This window comes from Lithobates pipiens, unplaced genomic scaffold, assembly GCF_037356315.1.
Source record: "Lithobates pipiens isolate NorthernLeopardFrog02 unplaced genomic scaffold, aLitPip1_a1.2 Scaffold_8, whole genome shotgun sequence".
NCBI classification, from domain to species: domain Eukaryota; kingdom Metazoa; phylum Chordata; class Amphibia; order Anura; family Ranidae; genus Lithobates; species Lithobates pipiens.
Window position 1 is genome coordinate 319,576,994 of NW_027507903.1, and position 19,847 is coordinate 319,596,840.

The 19,847-nt window shown below is 41.4% G+C and overlaps 1 protein-coding gene across 3 annotated transcripts in view; it reads left to right on the top strand.

Annotated features, from left to right (window-relative positions):
* CPEB4 (cytoplasmic polyadenylation element binding protein 4) overlaps positions 1-19,847 on the top strand; it is a 124,058-nt gene that overhangs the window by 36,635 nt on the left and 67,576 nt on the right. For all 3 annotated transcript variants that reach the window (XM_077472851.1, XM_077472850.1, XM_077472852.1), the window contains exon 3: positions 1,406-1,487. In XM_077472851.1, the coding sequence (XP_077328977.1) occupies positions 1,406-1,487 (82 nt within the window). The remainder of the gene's footprint in view (positions 1-1,405; positions 1,488-19,847) is intronic.

Consider the following 19,847-nt stretch of genomic DNA (forward strand, 5'->3'; position numbering starts at 1 on the left):
AAATGTCACTCTCTAGATGTGCAAAGCTGGTAGAGACACCACCAAAAAGACTTGCAGCTGTAATTGCAGTGAAAGGTGGATCTACAAAGCATTGACTCGGGGCTGAGTACAAATGCACCCCACACTTTTCACGTATTTTATTTGTTAACAAAAAAAATTGAAAATCATTTATAATTTTCCTTCCACTTAACAATTATGTGCCACTTTGTTGGTCTATCACATAAAATTCCAATAAAATACATTTGTTTTGGTTGTAACATGACAAAATGTGGAAAATTTCAAGAGGTACGAATACTTTTTGAAGGGTGTGTGTGTGTGTGTGTGTATATATATATATATATATATATATATATATATATATATATATATATATATATATATATATATATATATATATATATATATATATATATATATATATAAATCTCTATTCTAATTTTCTCCCTGTAAGACCCCTTTCACACAGGACGGATAAGTGATGATCTGCTTACTCAGTGGGGATCGCTCCGTTGTCCCCACTGAGCCGGTGTTCTGCCTAATAGAGTCCGGCCATCGATATGTGTCCGTTCCGTACTGCGCATGCGCAGTACGGAGCAGACGAAGCTTCGGAAAATCTCCGAAGCTGAACGGCGCCTGCGCCGTGAGTGGAGGAGGTAGCCCCACTATCCAAGCGGACATAGGGTTTAGAATTTTAGAGGGCCCCTCGCGGGCGAGCTTCGCTCGCCACGCTTCAGGCTCGGCCTCGCTGCGCTCGGCTCTTTTTTATTCTAACTCTATGTCCACTTGGATAGTGGGGATAGAACCTGGACTCACGGCGCAGGCGCCGTTCGTCCTCGGCAATTTTTGGAATCTGTGCTCCTGTGTACTGCGCATGCGCAGTACGCAGAGGACAGCATCTGATAGAGGACCCTAATTGACAAGACACCGGCTGCGGACAGGGCGGTCTCCGCACACTGTGCAGGGACCGCCCTGTCAGGTCTCCGCTCTCCTCTATGGGGATCGGATGAACACGGACCGTATGTCCGTGTTCATCCGATCCGCTCTGCAGACGGATAGAAAAATAGGATTTTCCTCCATCTGCAGAATGTTCATCCGCAGACACCCGCTATCCTATAGGGATGCATGTTTGTCCAGATTTCATCCACAAACGGATGGATGAAATACGGACATACTGTCCGCATGTGTGAAAGGGGCCTAATACATTTTTTATTTTTCAATTTTTGTAGCTTTCCTTGTATAACAGTGTTTGGTAATTTTTAGATATAAATAATGCTTATTGGTGTTCCTCTTTAACACACTTGCTTGCTTCTGGTTGTAAATTTGGAAGTGTACCATAATTTATCTGCTATGTATTCAGGTCCATGAAAATATTGTTTTGATTCAGTGAAATTCTGTCTTTTTACAGGATCGCACTAGAACATTCGACATGCATTCACTGGAAAGCTCCCTGATTGACATAATGAGAGCAGAAAACGATTCACTGAAAGGTAAATATTCTGATTCATCACCCCCCTTTCTCATTTGATGTTCCATCTTGCACAGCCTCCCCGAAGGTTTACTAAAGGTCATAAGGAGAACGTACTATTTACAGAAGTTCTAGGCATGCTTATAATGCAACATTTTACGTTCATCCCCCTCCCTGTGTGCATTGTATGCCATGTTTATGTGCTGTTTGTTTCCTTTTTCGCTTGTTTGTTTCCTTTCTAAATGATATTCCATGGGTGTGTTATGAATGTTGTAGCTATTGCAGAGGGTGTGGGAAATTAGGGATAAGGTAAATACTCTGGAGACAGAGGAAAGCCTTTCTGAGGGCTGCACTACTGTTTTATCTGTGTCCGTGCACGTGCACCTTGTCATACCGGCTTTTATATCCCTCCACTGACTCTTGTTCACGCCTCCATCTTATTGCTCATGCACCACCCTTTGTTTTGCTCACTGTTTCTGGGAGGGATAAACGCAGGACATAGTTTTTTCTAGTTTCCTATGAAAAAGATGTCTCAGAATTCATGGCTCTGAATGGCTGTGGATTGTTGTGACAGCTGGAATTTTGTTGCTTAACCCTTTTTCTGCTGCTAGGAATCTATTTCCTTTTTGTGGTAAATGATGGTCTTCAGACAATTTTTCAGTAAAAATAAAGAACGTTTAAAATGTTATGTACCAGTTGATAATTGCTGGTCAGCTATATATAGTGACTCTACCATTGACACCTATGATATTAGGACAGGTGCAGTACTAAAGTAGATAGTACACTTATGCTTGTACAGAACTGTTGTTGCACGGTCCCACTGTAGTTTCAGACGCCATCGCCACATTCTCACTCACTGAGTCATGTTATTGGAAGATATAGAGAGCGACATTTCATATAATACACAACTGTCTTTATTCTGGGTTGGGTAACCATCGTGAAAATTGGATCGCCCTCAATACCATTCATATTTAATTCTAGTTTGCCAGAGCGTGTGTTACTCCACCTATGTGTAAGCATTCAGTCATAAATGCAGTAAATAAACACTACTTTTCAACAGTGTAAGGTGTGTCACTTAAAGAGGAACTACAGTCTACTAACATAATTTGTAACAAAAACATGTTTGCCATTCGGATCTTCCCTCTGACCACTTTGCATAATATTTTATATGTACTGTGATTCTGTACTTGGCAGATATGCTGCAGAAATCTTCCTTTACCAAGTGCGGCTGCAGCCATTTTAACTGTGGGCAGCTGAAGCTGCTGCCTGTTCACTTCCTGGATTTACACAGACACACACCTCCAGCTCTGCAGCTTTCATTGGCCTTCTTATGACACATCCAGCCCCCCCCCCCTAAATAGTCTCACAAGAGTGAGTGAGAGAGAGAGCTGTGCATGATGTCATAAGCCTAGGCTAATGAGCAGACAAGAAAGAGGAAGTGGACTGTATAAGGAATTTGCTGGCAGAAAAATATTTTACTATCCAAAGTTAAAACAACAAGGGAAGAAGATTTAATAGATGGAAAGATGAAAAAATGACTGAGAAAAAGCTCAGCAGTGGCATCCTATAAACTTATCTTGACATGGATAGTTTTACATTTTTATGCTATGCTGCACGATATATAATCTGCGCTGCTCTGATACACCTTGTGCTGTATGATATATAATCTTTCCTGCTTAGATTTACATTGTGCTGCATTATTTGCAATGCACCCTGCCCCATTTATATACTTAGACCTCATGACGCCAATTTATACTGCATTGTATATCTTTTGTTCACCGCTCTGCTATATACTGTGCCGTATGAATTCTAAACAACCCTGTTCCTATATACATTGTGCTGTAGCTCAAATGGAGTTCCTAAATCTTTTAGGTTGAAAAATTGAGCAGAGGTGTCTTTGGCCAGCAGTGCTAGAATCCGAGTGCCATCGTTGCTCCAATACCATAAAACTATTTTCTCTTTTTCTCAGTGAGAGACAATCAGGACTAGTGGGTTATAATGCCCTTTACAGGAGTAGGACGCTGGGTACAAAAAAATGAAACTGGCCTCTAAGAGGACACATCTCTTAGGTGGCTTAACTCTCCAACTGTCTGTTTTCTGTTAGCATAGAGTAAGGACCTCCTTTTTCTTTCTATTGATCTTGGAGTTTTTTTTTTTTTTTTTGTTTTTTTTAAGACTATTTCAAATATCAAGCAGATGACTGGCAGGTTTGATTTTGATCCTTGTAGTCTCCCCAGTCAAGTTTTATTGGGATCAGCAATTTCAGCACACATTGCTTAACTGTATCAAATGTATATCAGAACATTGCAGATTATACAGCCAGCAGCCGTAATCTTTGTATTCTGATGACGGGGAAACCTCCCACTGTCAGAATACAATAGCGCAGCTGGTGGGAGTCCCCCATCAACATTGACTGTGATGGGAGAATTTGAGTGATCTTTCTTTCAACCTATGATTCAAGGAAATAAATTTGCATAATCTATGGCCAGTCTTGGTAGCCCTGTGGGGTGGATTTAGTTTGATCTATGGGTGCCCACCTGTACATATTCTTCTTTCCAGACTACTTTGCAGGATTGAATTGGAGAGAAATACTTTGGGTCCCAGATTGGCCTTGAAGGGCTTGGCGATTCGCTTTCTCCCAAACATATCATGGTGACTGCCAGATGGTCTTTTTGGTAGATGTAACTTTGACCAGATCTGTATCTGAATTGGCACCCTTATCCTGGGAGTCCCCTTTGCAATTTTACACCAGAGCTAGGTGGTTTTGAGACCTTTCCTTTTTTTTTTTTTTTTTTTTTTTTTTCTTGCCAAAGGTGGTTTCTACTTTTCACCTTTTAATTGTTGTAAACCTCAGACATGAAATATGAACAAAGCATATCCCTCTATAATGTCATTTTGTCTGCTACTTCCTTCCTGTGCTGTCAGCATGAGTAGCTTCTGTACAAGTTTTCCTGACACCAAGGGAAAAATGGTGACAGGGAAGGGAGCTCCTGCTGATTGACAGCCTCAGCTCTGTTCCTGGGTGCTGTGTGAAGATTGGTTTGTCCCCACCAATCGGCTCTCTGAGCTTTTCTCACTGAGCTCTGCAGAGTGTAACTTCAGCTCTCCTCCCTGTTTTTTTCTGAACTTTCAGACAAGCTTAACAATTTGTAGAGAAGAAAGGGCTGCAGATGGATAGGTACAACTTATGTATAACCTGTCATCTCTGTGTATCACCTGAGGCCAGGCACTTCACTGGGTATATGGAAGGCTTTACTTTAATGAGAAAATGTTGCTCCTGTTGTCTTTGTCCAGCTCTTTTTTACTCTTTGTAAATTTGGTTTAGACTTTGTTAGGTTTATTAGGTTTATTAGGGTCTGTCTTCAGACCACTTTGTCCATCCAGCAGACAGTTGTGGTTGATGGTACACGTAGGGGACTAGCTGCATCTTCTATGATTATCCTTGAATTTGACAAACTATCTCTGAAGCTTATGCCTTTAACATAAAGATCATTCTTTTTTCCTTTCTTTAAATGCTCATTCTGCTAAGTCATTCAGCACTTCTTGGGCTTTCCATCATCAGATTTCAGTTTTACAAGTCAGTAAGACGGAGACCTGATCCTCGGCTCGTATAGTAGGTGTGGTTGCATTAGCAGATGCTAGCTTTAGCCGCAAAGTTTTACAGGTGGCATTGTGAATCACTTTGTGAGGTGAGGGCTCACCATGTTTTTTTGGTGGTACTGCTTGTTGTCACTTTCGGCAGGCTGGACAAGCCCTGTTGGATACCGGAACCCAGCAACACTGAAGTCACCAGGTTGCTGTATGTCTGTGCTTGGAGCAACACTGGATTATTTCTTTTTATTAGATTTTTTTTTTTTTTTTTTTGCGCTCTCCATAAAACTATATTCTGAGTTCAATGGGACACAACCCACCCCACCCCCCCCACACCTTTTTTAGGTTGTTTGGGCTTGTGGCCAAGATTTTTATTTATTGTGCTGCTTGCTACTAAAGCTGGCCATACATGGGTCGAATTCTGAAAAGAAATGTCGCAGGGAATCTCGGCTTTTCTTTCTTTTTTTTTTTTTCTTTTTTTTTATAATTTTTTTTTTTTTTTTATCATTTCTCATACAATTCTCTTATAAATGATTAGAAATTTGTTTATTTTTCCCAAAAACTTTAACATGTCTGATCACTCAAATTCGATCGGACGTTGCTGGAGCCCACTAATGGTTTGAAATTCGAGCGAATTTTTTAAAAAATTTTCTGAAGAAAGTTAGTTTGGAATTTGATCCATGTATGGCTGGCTTAATTTACATTCTTTGACATTTGGAGGGTTACGCCACCTAAGGGAGCTCTGCTCCTATATCCAGGTTAGGTTTTCACCTAACCTCTTACTTCTATAGGTGGCAATAAAACCCACTGGTTCAATCAAAGGCTATGCTTCTCAAACTCAGAGAAAATAATTTTACAGTTAGTACACAAAATTCTATTTTTGTTTTGCCACCATTTTCCCCTCCTACAGATTAGATTTTTTATTTTTTTTGAAACCAAAGACAAAAACAGGAATGTGCTGTATTACTACTATAACCAATTAAACATCATTTAATTGCAGGTTGCTGCAGTTAAACTAATGAATGCTGGTTTGTATTGCTTGTGTATTGTACACCTCTTTGTATATAGTGCTTTGATAATATACACAACTCTGTGTAAGCCTTTTTAAGCAGTATTGTCAATGGATACCCTGTATTCCTACTATATATTTTTTTAAAAAAATTTTTTTCCCTCTTTCTTCAGAAGAGTAGAATGCTTAACGCCATATTTCCTCTTTCTGAGCCATAAGCCCACATTGATACTGCCGGTGCACATTACAACATAACAAACTGGTTTGCTATTTTGAGCAGAGGTCAATTACATCATGTTCCGTTTGAACAGTCACCACACAGTGTCCTAAAGAGTTACTCCTGACAGCAACTCCAATCACACAGCGTCTCCTAATATTCGCTAAAGGCAATACTACGACTTTGCTAAGCATAGAAAGTTATTGTGTTACACATCAATTTTGATTTAATAAATCCCACGTGTTGAAATTTTCAAGTTTTTCCTACAGCTAAACTCTGGGCTAAAGAAAAAAATGTACCCATGCAATGGGTCCCGCTCTGAACTGTCTTGCTTTTTAACTTGTATTGCACCAGGGCTGTTACCCTGCTAATTCTCTGACACTTCCACAAAGCATTGGAGAAACAGCAGGATAATGACCCTGGTGCAATGCAAGTTAAAAGTCAAGGTAGTACAGGCTGCTTGTTCCAGCATGCGACTGCAGCTTTCCTTCCCAGGCCCTGACGCCACCTTGGCTCCTGACAGCGGCCAGGGAAGCCTCACGTCATCTACAGCAGTCTATGTAGATTATGGGAGGCCTTCCCTGGCTGAAACACTGGAATATCTGAACTAGCACTTGCAGATTTAGATCTGTGCCAATTCAGTATCGTGAACCTGAACCATTGACGTGAGTCGGGATGGATAGATGAATTTATGCTGTGAATGCAAAGTTAGTTCCCGACCACTTTCATATTGCAGGTAAAATTGAGATTTTCAAACCAGACAAGTTATTTTCCTAGTCATCTAGTTGTGGTCTTTCTGTGCCTGTTGTCTCATTCTTTGTTTTTTCCTGGGAAGGGTGGAACTGGCATTCTCGTATACGCCTGTAAATGATCATCTTTTAGGTGTGGCACGTTAGCCTTTCAGAGATTCTTCTTTCTACCACCATTGTCGAGTAGTTGTAGCCTTCTGTCAGCTTGAAAAGGTCTGATCTTATTCCTCTTTTATTTTTTTAAAACAAGGTATTTTCCCCCAGTGAATTGCTGTTCTCTGGATGCTTTTTTTTTTTTTTTTTTTTTGTTTCTGTGAATCCAAAGTTGCCACATCTGGCAGTAACAAAGTATTCTATAGTTGAAGTCTCTTGGATACCCCTTTTTTCCCCATGCTAATATTTGGTTAAACACTGGAACTCTTCATGTTTTATATCAGCCATTCTCAACAAGTGTTCAATAGAACCCTAGGGTTCTTCCAGAAGTCTTCAGGGGTGATTGACCTCCTATTTGATAGCACCTGCATAGTCCTAAGGCCAATGTCCACTTGGCAGAGCCTGTGGCATGGCACCAGTGATCACCACCTTTTTTTTTTTTTTTTTTTTTTTTTTTTTTTTTTTTCTACCTGTGAAAGTGGCGTTCTGACCACCATTGTTAGGGAAGTATTCTTCCCGCTAACCACCAATGTGGGGATATTTTGTCCCACCGGAATAATTGCTTTTAAGAGGGGATTCCATGAGAACTGAAAACGTAAGGAATCCTCTGGGTAAAAAGGTTCAGAGGCTGCTTTATACTTGTCTAATGGAGGGCCAATCAAAATGTTGCTACTAACTAGCTCTGAGTCAGTGACCTTACCCTGGTTCACACCAGTGTGGCTTTAAAATGGTGCTACATCAGTGCATTTTGTATCTGTGATTTCATTGCCACTTCATTTAACAAGTCCATTCAATTTGCAATGAAATCGCAAAAAAGTAGTGCAGGAACCTGTTTCCAAGTCGCTGCGACTTGAGTGGCAACAATGTGAACGGTTTCATTGCCAGCAATAGGGTGCAACTTGTCATGCGATTTTTGAACTGTCAAATTGAATAACAATTTGCACTGATGTTAACCAGGGTTTACAAAGCTTGGCATAGCATTCCACTTTTTTTTTTTTCTCTCCATACATGAACCACAAAGCCACATCCCAATCTCCTATGTTACTCCTTGTCTAAGTAAGGATGAGCTCAGGTGTGTTCGCAAATCCCACGTGCAGAGCCCGCCATGAAGTCGGCACTGCTCTGCACTAATCACAGGTAGTGGGACATTTCCCCGATCTCTGCAGCCGCGCATTGGGACAATGTCTCACTGCCTGTGACGGGCTCTAAACGCAGTGTGTGCGAACGCGCCAGAGCTCATCCTTGGTACTGAGATGTATCTCTCATGGCTATACCTCAGAAATCCAGTACGGATAACAAATAGAATTTAAAAGGGAAAGCAAGCTCATTTCATAATTGGCATATAAGGATTGACATGGGCCAAACATACAAATGTACCCGATCACCCCTGAAATACTTCTGATCCAATGCTAGATCTATCGGACATGGAGGCAGGAACATCCTATAGCTCAGGGGTAGGCAACTGCGTTCCTCCAGCTGTGATGAAACTACAGGTCCCATGAGGCATTGCAAGATCCTGACTATCACAGGCATGACTTCCAGAGGCATGATGGGATTTGTAGTTTCTCCACAGCTGGAGTGCTGAGGTTGCCTACCCCTGCATAGCTCATAGATGCTCAACCTGTGGCCCTACTGCTGTTGAACTACAAGTTCAATGAGGCATTGCAAGGCTGATGGGTACAAGCATGACTCCAAAGGCAGAGGCATGATGGGACTTGTACTTTCACAACAGCTAGAGGGCCACATGTTGAGCACCCATGTGTATAGCTCCTGAATGATACAATCTGACACTGATGCAGTTACTGTTTGGGTATTCAGACAGCTGGGGGTTCTGCAGCTGTCTAATTACAGTGGCTGCCAGGTAAGATCTATCTATCCACCATTTTAGCATGGATGGAGGAATCTAGTGATTTCTCTCCTTCCGAGTGAAGTCTAAATGAGTATGTTTGTTTAGCTTTAGTACTGTATGTGGAGGACTATTCTGTATATTAGTGTTGCTTCCTGCTTTTCCAGTAGGTCTGTGCTGGAAGTATACAAGCGATCAGGTTACTGGTACACATGCACTTGTGTCATGGCCAGCAGCTGAGTGTTTGTAATTTCCAAGAATAGAGGCAGTTTGTTTGTAGATTTCTTATAGTTTTCCCTTCTAATCTTTTCAGGCACACCTCATTCCTTTTTAAATTAATAACATTTTAACAGTTACATATGATAGAATGAAGCACCATGTCTATGTTTAAGTTTTTTTATTTTTATTTTTTATTCCCCCTTCTTCAGTTGTAGAAATCTCATAAGTGATTTTCTCATTCAGACGGGCGCTGACACTCGTAGCTTGTGAATGAGCACCTTGTATTTGTCTCTGGCGCTAAGATCTGCATGCAATCTCCTGGAACCTAGAGATGTATAAACAAGGAGCTCATTCACAGGCTATGGGTGTCTGTGCCTGTCTGGATGAAACCATGTTGGGGACAGTTTTCAGAACGTGGAACAGAAGCCCGTGCGGAGCTTGTCAATCTCTGTAGAGAACTAATTCGATCTCCTCTAAGGTGTGTCAACTGCCTAACCTGTGGAGCTTTGTCAGTTGACAGACAATTTTCCTAAAGCCAGCCATACATGGTGTGATTTTTACAGGAAAGAAAATCGCTTTATTTTTCCCCATTAACACAGTCGGTGTTGATGAGGAAATCCCTACCGCAATTCTATTGTGTTCTCCCGGAGTGGGGAGCCATCCATCTCGGTAGAACACAGTGATTATTGCTAGCGGCTATAGCCACTGACAATCACAATGAAAATCCGCCATGCTTGATCAACGTGTGTACAACTTGGGTGCATTTACACTGTCCACATGCTAAATGCTCTGTTTTTTTTGCATGGGCTGCTCTCCGTTTTTTGGCTGCAGTGAGGGGGGTGATCAAACAGTCGACTTTTATCAAGCCAAGCAGTGCTGGCTGCCACCTACAGCTTGACGTTTGGACAATGCTGCATAAATCATCGTTTCGGCTTGTTTTGAAAGCCTTAAAGGCCTCTCTCACATGTGCATCTGGGGGAGGGGGGCAGGTGTAAAAACAGGCAGCTGAGCATCGGTTTTACCGCCCCCTGACTGGTAGCCTAAAGTGTAAAGTGGGGGAGGCTATTTGGCGAATTTAACATTGCATATCAATCTTGGTCATTCATGTCAATAGGGCCCTGCTGCAACCATGAGCCAAATGCTTGCGGTTTAGAAAGGGGGAAAAAAAAAAACAGGCATTCAGGAGCAGCTTAACTCTCTGAAAAGTGATCCACAGTGGATTGCTTTTCAGAGCATGGGCTAATGAGTACCTAGCCTTAGTGTGAATTCACCTTTTTTTCCTTTTTACATTCTATTCCTACATAATTACAGATCTAATGATATTAAAAAGAGAAAAATCCCTAAATGTTCCTGGGGAGAGAAGAGTTACCGGATTAGAGTTGCTTGGTCGGTACATAAGCCTCTTTCAGTGCCACGCCTCAGTCTGCATGCCTCTGTTTTAACACATTGCTGATTATATTTGTAGAGTGAAACCTAAATGAGTTAAAAATACTGACATGCAAGTAATGTCGTTTGCTTTTATAAAGGGAACACAGTGTGGCAGCATAACAATCAACATATCGCAGGGTTTCTCATACTTTCCTTTAAGCTGCTGTAACCGCTCAACTTCTGCTTTCTGATCTTCTTGGGTACCCTTCGCTTTAGTCCTGTAGATCTATGGATGACCCAAACTTTTCTGGATTTGGCTCTGAATACCGGCAGCATCATATGACCACATCTATTGTAAGAATGAACCTGTGCCCAGATCGTGCACATTTAGGCCTCATTCACACTGCTAGTGTCAAATCTGCGTTTTTTTAATACACACCTTGAGGACATTTTTAAACGTATATTATTGCAGGTGATGATTTTTCAATGGTGCCATGCACATTGTGCATTTACCTGGGTTTGGGTGCAGTCAGTTTAGCAGCGTTTTGAAGAAAATGACTTGTGCGCATCCAATATCTGATAAGAAACTGTAAAAACAACTAAATGCATGTAAACCTGTGTAAGGCTGGGTTCACACATGTGAATTGGATGCGGGTTTCCTCTGCATCTACTTTGCACGAGAGGCGCGTGCGCCAGGCTCTGTGGTGCTGTTTCACACATGTCTGGAGCAGCTGCGGTCTGTATTCCAAAAGGGTCCTGTGCGTGTTTGGATCTGGTTCAGGTGTGAATTCAGGTGAAAATTCGGACCGTATTCACACCTGAACCGGTGAACAGGAACGGCAGGACCCCATGCTGGGAACCACGGTGGCACATATGTGAACCTGGCCTAAAGCTGGTTCACACTATTGCGGGTGTGGGAATTGCAGCGATTCCCGCAGTCAAAAGACTGAAAACATGACGTTTGGGCTCCTTGAGGGACTGGAGTTGAGAAACCCTGTTCTGGAGACTTTATTGTAATCTGTGGGGCTCTTTGTAAATGCATAACATTATACGAAGGCCTCTTGCACATGGGCAAAGAGCCCTACTTTTTATAGCCATGTATTTTTACAAATCTGAACTCTGATGCATTGTCTATGGGACAATCCACACAACTGCGTAATGATCTGTAATACTGCGATGCGTTCAAAAATTTTACATTTAAGTGCAGTAATTTTTGCATATGTGAAAGAATATACAAGTGCTTACGTTTAAATTGCAACACTGACCGCTAGAAGATGAAGAATTTTATGTGCCTTTTATGGAATGTAACTTGTGTTCTTTTACTCAGGGCTCTGCCACCAAGATTCTGCATATAAACGTGAGTAAATTATTACTTCCGTGTGCTAGAGGTCTTAAAGCAGCTAGAAAAGTCAGGGATGACTTGTTTTTAAAGCTCCTTTACTGCTTGTTAACAATATATAAATCATTTAATGTCCATAGTCTGGGCACAGATGCACCTTAAACATGGTACTTCGTAAAAGATAGACGTTTAGAGTGACGTAAAAGAAAGATAACGTACTCTTCTTATTGCCTATAGCAACTGATCACATTCCCCATTTTATGTTATCAGGGCATTTTATTATGTCCTGATAATAAAATAATTTTATGTTAAATTACTATTATTGCCAAAAAAAGTTGGGGTGCTGGGTAAAATCTACATAAAAACTGAATTTTAAAGATATTGCAAATCTCATACACTTGTACTTCACAATAGAAAACAATTCATATTTTAAACTGAGAAAATTTACTATTTTAAGAAAAAAAAGGTAATTTTGAAATTGCAGCACCATGTCTCAAAAAAGTTGGGACAGGGAAACATAAAAATGCCAAAGTAAGTGGTACTAACAAGGAAGAGCTATTTCGCTACCAATTGGGTTAATTGGCAACAGGTCAGTAACCAGATTGGTGAACCTCTGTCCATTTTTACTTCTGAGACGCTGACTCTTTTTATACCCAATCTTAAAAGCTGCATCTAAAAATGGTCACTCAATTTCAGAATGATGTTCATCAACGTAAAATTGCAAAGACTTTAAATCGGTGCCAACCCACTGCCATGACCCAGCACTGTATGTAGGCTACATTCAGTTTATGAAGTGTGCCCAGTGGGACATACCTGTCCATGTAGAAAATAGTTTGTTTTGGAGCAGCTTGGCACAAACAAACTGGTTAAAGTGATAGTAAAGTTGGAGCGTAGCTTTTAAAGCTGATCTTTCTTAAGGCAAATGGCTAGAGCAGAAGACTGTTCTAAAGCTGGCTATGCACATACAAATTTCTTTTAGCCTACTAACTGATAACTCCACCTAATGCTGAAAGCCCAGATTGATGTGGGCTATCGTATGCTGACAGAATACCTGAACAATGCCAGCATCTGATTGGATGCAGCCACTTTTTGGCTGACCATTTACCCCCTGGCTCCTTTAACAAAGATTGATTGAAAAATGTACTTTTGTCAATCTGGGGGTTGCTGACTGGGCGACTCGTTGAATTTATTTTGGCCTAGTGGTTCTGCTGAAATTCAATGTGTATGGCCAGCTTAAGTGTTGAAGGAAAGCAAATACATGTAAGGTAGGGTACTGTCTTATGAAAGTCCAGCTTTTACCGGATATTGAGAGATCTGCCTTTACAGCAATTTCTTGTTAATCTACAGATAGATGAGCAAATGTGGTTTTGACAATGAGCTCTTCCTTGGAACTACATGAAAGTTTTGGATGAGCAATTCCGGTCTAATTAATATCAGGGTAATTCCGGTCTATTTAAAATCGGGGTGTGTTTTTTTTTTACTTAGTTTTTTTTAAATTTTAGATTGAGGAGCTGTTGAATTCGTTGTATATAACTGAAGGCATCCATAGGCATATATTATATCATGCTATATGGCAGGGATCTGCAATTAGCGGACCTCCAGCTGTTGCAGAGCTACAAGTCCCATGAGGCACAGCAAGACTGACAGCCACATGCATGACACCCAGAGGCAGAGGCATGATGGGACTTGTAGTTTTGCAACAGCTGGAGGTCCACTAATTGTAGATCCCTGATATATGGCCAGAACAGGCAAAGTATTAAATCCTTTGATCATAGTCAACAGTGTTTAATTTTCGGCCAGTCAAATCTTAAAGATCCAAGTGCTTGGCACTTTATCCTCATCTGTGATCCGCACATTGTACAACAGAAACCTCTATGCCAGGTATTTGAATAGATCTCACTCAGTTCTGAGAGTTGTTTCACACCATTCATAGGAAAATCAGCACACGTTGTACAGTTTTAGTATACCCGAATGAAGAGGTCCATTCATCCACATATTAGAATAAAACGCATGCAGTCTATACTATAACGTTTTTCTCAGGTGCCTCTTTCCACTACACCTCTTGCATGCTGTGGATGTAGGTTTACTTCATGTTACTGTGACAGGTTCTCTCTATTAGATCCTGGATGTCTCCCCTCTAATTCACTGCAGCTGATGGAACGCAGTGTTCTATCAGCTACTTCCCTCAGAACTTGTTCCATAGAATGACCACTCCGGTCCAGGAAGTGATGTCATTTCCCAGTCTGTTTACAGGAGGCAGGCTGATCAGCAGACTGAGGCCCCCTGAGCTCCTGCCGCCCTTCCCAGTGACACCTGATGCATGTCAACACCAGTCCTGCAGGTGGGGCAATGGCGCCTGGTGAACATGGCGGGGGGTCGGCAGGTTGCAACAGTGGTGGAAGCGATAGGCGGCTTCACAGCTGCTTTTATCACTTCCACATGAGTGGTCAGTTGGCTTTACTACAGTACACCCACTCCCAGCTGCTATATCGGACGGGAGTGTGTTTAAATAACAAAACAAAAAAACACATCTGCAGCAAATACTTGGGATTTGCATTTTAATGCACCCCTCCCAATCCTGGTGACCTATGGTGGTTGCTGAAGCCACCCTATGATAGTGCCAGCCCTCTAGCCAATCGGCTTCTAACTTCAGCTTGTTCAATTAAGCTTTGACAAAAATTGGAAGATGATTGATTGGTTTGTATGCACCAGATTTTGCTGCACTCTCCAGTATTGGTAAATAAATCCCACTGTCTCTTTAATTTGCCTAATCAGACCATTACGGTCGTGTGCACACAGTTGTATTAAAAAAATAAAAATTAAATAAAAAAAAAACACTTCAAATATGCTGCTAGTAGTTGCCAGAAAAAAAATGCACCTCATGCCACGTCTTTATGCGCGCATGTATTCACATCTGTATGAGAGTAAACCGATTCCATTTGCTAGAATATAAATGTATTCTAGGCTACTAGAGTGAACTTACAAGCATAAGCACTCGTTTAGATGTATGGCAGTAAATTGCACTTTTTTTTTTTTTTTTTAATATGCCCCGAAACGCTGCTTTTAAATAACCGTGTAAATGACACAATGTACATAGATAACCTAGAGCTGCTTTCAGAGGTGAAAAAAATGTCAGCCGCCTCTATATAAAAGGCATTTTTTTTTCTGTCAATGTGCATGAAAATATGCTGCATCTGTTCTAGCAGAACTTGGCTTGTCTAGTGAGCTTTTATGCGTGTTTATGAGCATACAGCGTTTTGATGCGTATGAGTGTAAACTCATTCTGCTGGCTAGAATATTAATTCTAGGCATTAGAATAAGATTACAAATTCCTGCATTTTCGATGGGCATAAATTTTAAGCTGGAAAATTCCTCTGTAAATGCATACAATGTGCGTATGCACATTAAATGACTTTCAAGGGCATAAAAAGACGGACACCTCTAACTGCCTTTTTTTTTCTTCCCATGTGCATGAGACTGAAGGCAGACGCATAAAAATGTTGAGTTCTGATCTAATCTTCTGCATTGTGCATCAAGTGGGTGAAATGTGTAAAAACATCACTTGAATAAAGAGTTTTGATTGCCTCCAGCACACTGAAGTGACAAGGCGTTAACAGTTACTGATCATGTGATGATGACGTTCTGCCTGCTCCCCAGGCTCGCTGCACAGATCACTGTCTGCCTGAAGTGTAACAAGACTTCACAGGCAGTGAGGGGAATGTAAAACCAGGATGTTGCTTTGCTTGTGTAATTTAGACTGCTCAAACATGGCAGCCCCAGAATGGAGTTCACTTCCAGGGAATTGACAATGATTCATTAATATTGTATAGTAGCTCAGGTACCCTGGCATATAACATGCTAAAGTAGTTAACCAAAAGACCTTTTTAGATTTTGCATGATGAAGTGTTTTATACTTCTTTTTTATTTTAATTTTTTTAAATCTCTTGATGCGTTTTCAGTGCTATTCATTTTCTACACCTCTATCTATCATTCACTTCAGCCATGGATGCATGGGCTGTATGGTTGATGGTGACAGCAGTGGGCCATGCTGCTCTAACATGGTTTATGCGTGTTAAAACGGCCACTTGTTGCCTTCTTAGCAAACCTAGGTGACAATGTAATGTTTGTATCCAAAACTTCAAAAAGAGATCCTCTCCAGGTCTACAATATGCAGGGGTCACTCTGGACTAGTCCCAGTCATAGAACAATTTTTGTTCAAAAATTCAGTTTATACAACCACAGCAAAAATGGTAATGCACGAGTACTAGGAATTCAGGTACAAACTGCTTAAAGCGGAGTTCCATAGTTCCATCCAAAAGGGGTAGCTCTGCTTGTCTGTCCAACCCCCCTGCTGCCACATTTGGCACCCTTTGGGGAAAAGGGGGGACAGGTACAGGTACCCACTCCCACATCAGGCTCAGTTTGTTGTGCCGAACTGAGCCGGAAGTTTGGCCCCCCTCCCTCCTCCACAGTCTTCTGGGACACTTCACAGTTCCCAGAAGACTACACCCCATTCATAAAGTGCATTGTGCATGTGCAGTAGGTTCCCTTTGTCAAGATGGCCGCGCCATCTTACATACAAATTCAACTTAAGAGCAAACCTACAGAACCTATCTTGTTTGTAACCTCCGGGACTGCCTGTAGTGTGAATCTCGCCTTAAAAATAATGAAATTCTGCTAATGTCATAAAAGCTTGTAGTTAGTGACGGGTTTACATACTGTATGCAACACCCAAAACAACCCAAAAAGCCAACCACTTTACTGGCAGCGTTCACTCTCCCTGGTTAACAAAGCGAAATACAAAGTAACAAGAACAGTAACATGTAACACAAAGTACAAAGTAACAAGAATAGAACAATCCTACAAGGTTGAAATGCAAACCAAACCAATGAGCGAGTAGCCTTGAACCTAGACAGAAGTCTAATGGAATGGGTGCAGCTGTCAGCAAGGGGGGGGGGGGGGGGGCGGCTTCACATGTCACAAAAAACAACCAGGCCAAAGGGACAGAGGCAGCACAAACTCCATAGAGTAGTAAAACTTCATAGTAGTATACTCGCAAGGTTGAACATGGTAAACACATGGCGCCAAAGGGGGAGGGGGAGCACATGCCTGCTGCATCAAGCCAAGTCCCACATTCAGAATGCGTGAATGGATGAGCTGCCACTCGCAGCATCCAGCCGCTGTGTAGTCGACCTGTAGATGGAGATGGCACCGACTTTCTCTGTCCTACTTGGCTTCCTTACTCCTAATAACACTGAATAGGTGATTTACCCCCTCGAGTGTGATGGGTCACATGACACGTTTTGAGAAAGCGTCCTCTTTCTTGGCTCAGGAGGTCTACCTCCATGACAGCCCCTTGGAATCCCCAGTGACTGTTCAGCGCCGGGAGCCTGAAATGGCACCCCATGTATTTTTGTCTGGGTTTACATGCTGTATGTTTTAAACTTTAACTGACCACCATATGCTTGCCTTACCTGCACTCCCTTGCAGCCCCTTTGCAGCCTACTCTCCTGTAACGGTGCCTGGGAAATTGATTAGCCAGTTGCTAGGCCCAAGTAGACTCCGTGGACTGAGGGAGTGATGTCACTGTTCACATAGATCACTGACACAGCCGATCTCAACTCTAGCTGCATGGGAATGCAGGCTAGAGGGTTGGGAATGCACTTTCTAGAGACTGTAGATATAGAATCCTGTGTCCTACCACTTAATATAAGAAATAAGAAGCAGCTGCTCACAACTTAACAATGTGTCCCCACATCTAAAAATAAAGTTGTTTACAAATTTGAAGTGTGCTATGCTTCAAAAGTAAAATAATAAACTACATGAAGAATTGCAAACAGTAATAATGCATGTGCCTAATCATCCAAGGAGGTAGATATTGAATAACATGAATAATAAATGATCTACTGAGTTTGTACTCAAAGTGCCAGTGCTGCCATTAGCAAGGTGACAGTGGGGTTTATTTACTAAAGGTAAATCCACTTTGCACTGCAAGTGCATTTGGAAGTGCAGTCGCTCTAAATCTGAGTAGATCTGAAATGAGGGGAAGCTCTGCTGATTTCATCATCCAGTCATGTGCAAGCTAAAATGCTGTTTTTTATTTTCCTTGCATGTCTCTCTTGGATCTACAGCGACTTTACTTCCAAGTGCACTTTCAGTGCAAATTGGATTTTCCTTTCGTAAACAACCCCCAGTGTCTCTTTAAGACTCCGTTTACATTTGCGTGACTTGTCATGCTACTTTGCACACATAAGTCACAGCCCATTGATTTCATTGGAACCCCAACAGATATGCGACTTAGTGTTACTAAACACAGGAACCTGCGTTCACTATATCTGATCTCCCACAGGACATGGAAATGCAATTACTTTAGTAAATAAATTCTTTTAAATACGTTTTCCCATCAGCAGTATATAGCGGTCCTCTATCAGGCTGGAATTGGATTCATTGCGAATTGGATATGGATTTCTTCGCATCCAATTCACTTGTCAGGAGATTGTGGTGGGCTCTCTATGGAGTCGGTTCATGCATCTCCGCAGTGGGTCTGGTGCAAATTTTACAAGAGTCCGATGTATCTTTTAGTCCGTTTTCAGGTCCGAATTCAGCAAAAGATTCGGGCTGAAATCGGACTTGAAACAGTGAATGGAGATGCACCGAACCAAGGAAAAAAAAACTTTTTTAGCAATACACACCAAACTGAACATGTTCAGCCTAACTCCTTATCTGGAGGTGGATTGGGGATAGTGGAAGGAGGGGAGGATCAGAGAAGACGGGATCAAACATTTCTTTTGTACAATATGGAAGATGAACCCTTTACAATTCAAAGTGAGTATAACAAGCATGCTTTACTGCATATACAGACTGTACTGTTGTGGGATTAGTAACACTTTGTCACAGGGACTTTGAAAAGGTTCCTGTACTACTTTGATGCGACTTGAGTGCCAAAGAGTGTAAAAGTCGCATCAAAGCCGCACGACTTAGGCTCCATTCATACCTGTGCAACTCCAAAGCTCAAATAAGTTGTTTTCAGGGGTCTTTTTTTTTTTTGTGCTCCTAATGGAATGGAATTTTTATATGTTGCCTATTGTCATTGATGATCACAGATCTCTTGGCAGATTTCTGTTTTGGGCTCAGTTTATATATCTGAAGAGTATGGAAGACATCAAATAGTTCTAGAGACTGAAATGAAGATTTCTGGTATCGACTCCAATGCCATTGACTGGTAGACCCAGCAGAGTTGTCTTCTGGCCACACACTTACCACAGTATGTAGTATGTGGTCAGGGATTACAAATGTACTTTCCCAGACGTTTATTCACTTGTCGGTTTTTCTCATATCTGCCCAGGATAAAACCTCTGACCCATATGGTTTACACTGAGAGCCTGTTTGCAAACCTTTGAGATAAATCAGAAGGACAACTAGGCTTTCATTGTGCAACGAATTTTAATTGCCACATAGAAGTGATGTCCTAGGACAGAGGACAAAAACTGCTTTCACATGACTGCCAAGAATGGCCCAAACAAGACTGGCTTTAGCTTTGTCCCCGCCAGTTATTTTCATCTTGTAAGGCGACTTCAGATTATTTTTTTTCTTTTTGTCTTTTGTGTTCTGGATGGATATTTACTTTGTGTTTCTGTCTATTTATTTTGTCATTGTGGTGATTGTTTAAATGTGAACCCCAGGAAAAAAAAAAGTATTTTGAATAAACTAAAACGTACCCATTGCCAACAATGCAGAAAGTGAACCTTTAACACAGCCACACTTGCAGAGCTCGCACCTAGCCTCACTCCAGTTAATCGGATTAGGACTTGCTGAATAAAAAAAAACTGTCTGTCAGCATCGGCACAATTATTCCCAGGAGTTAAAGCTGAATTCCCAGAAAGAAAAATAC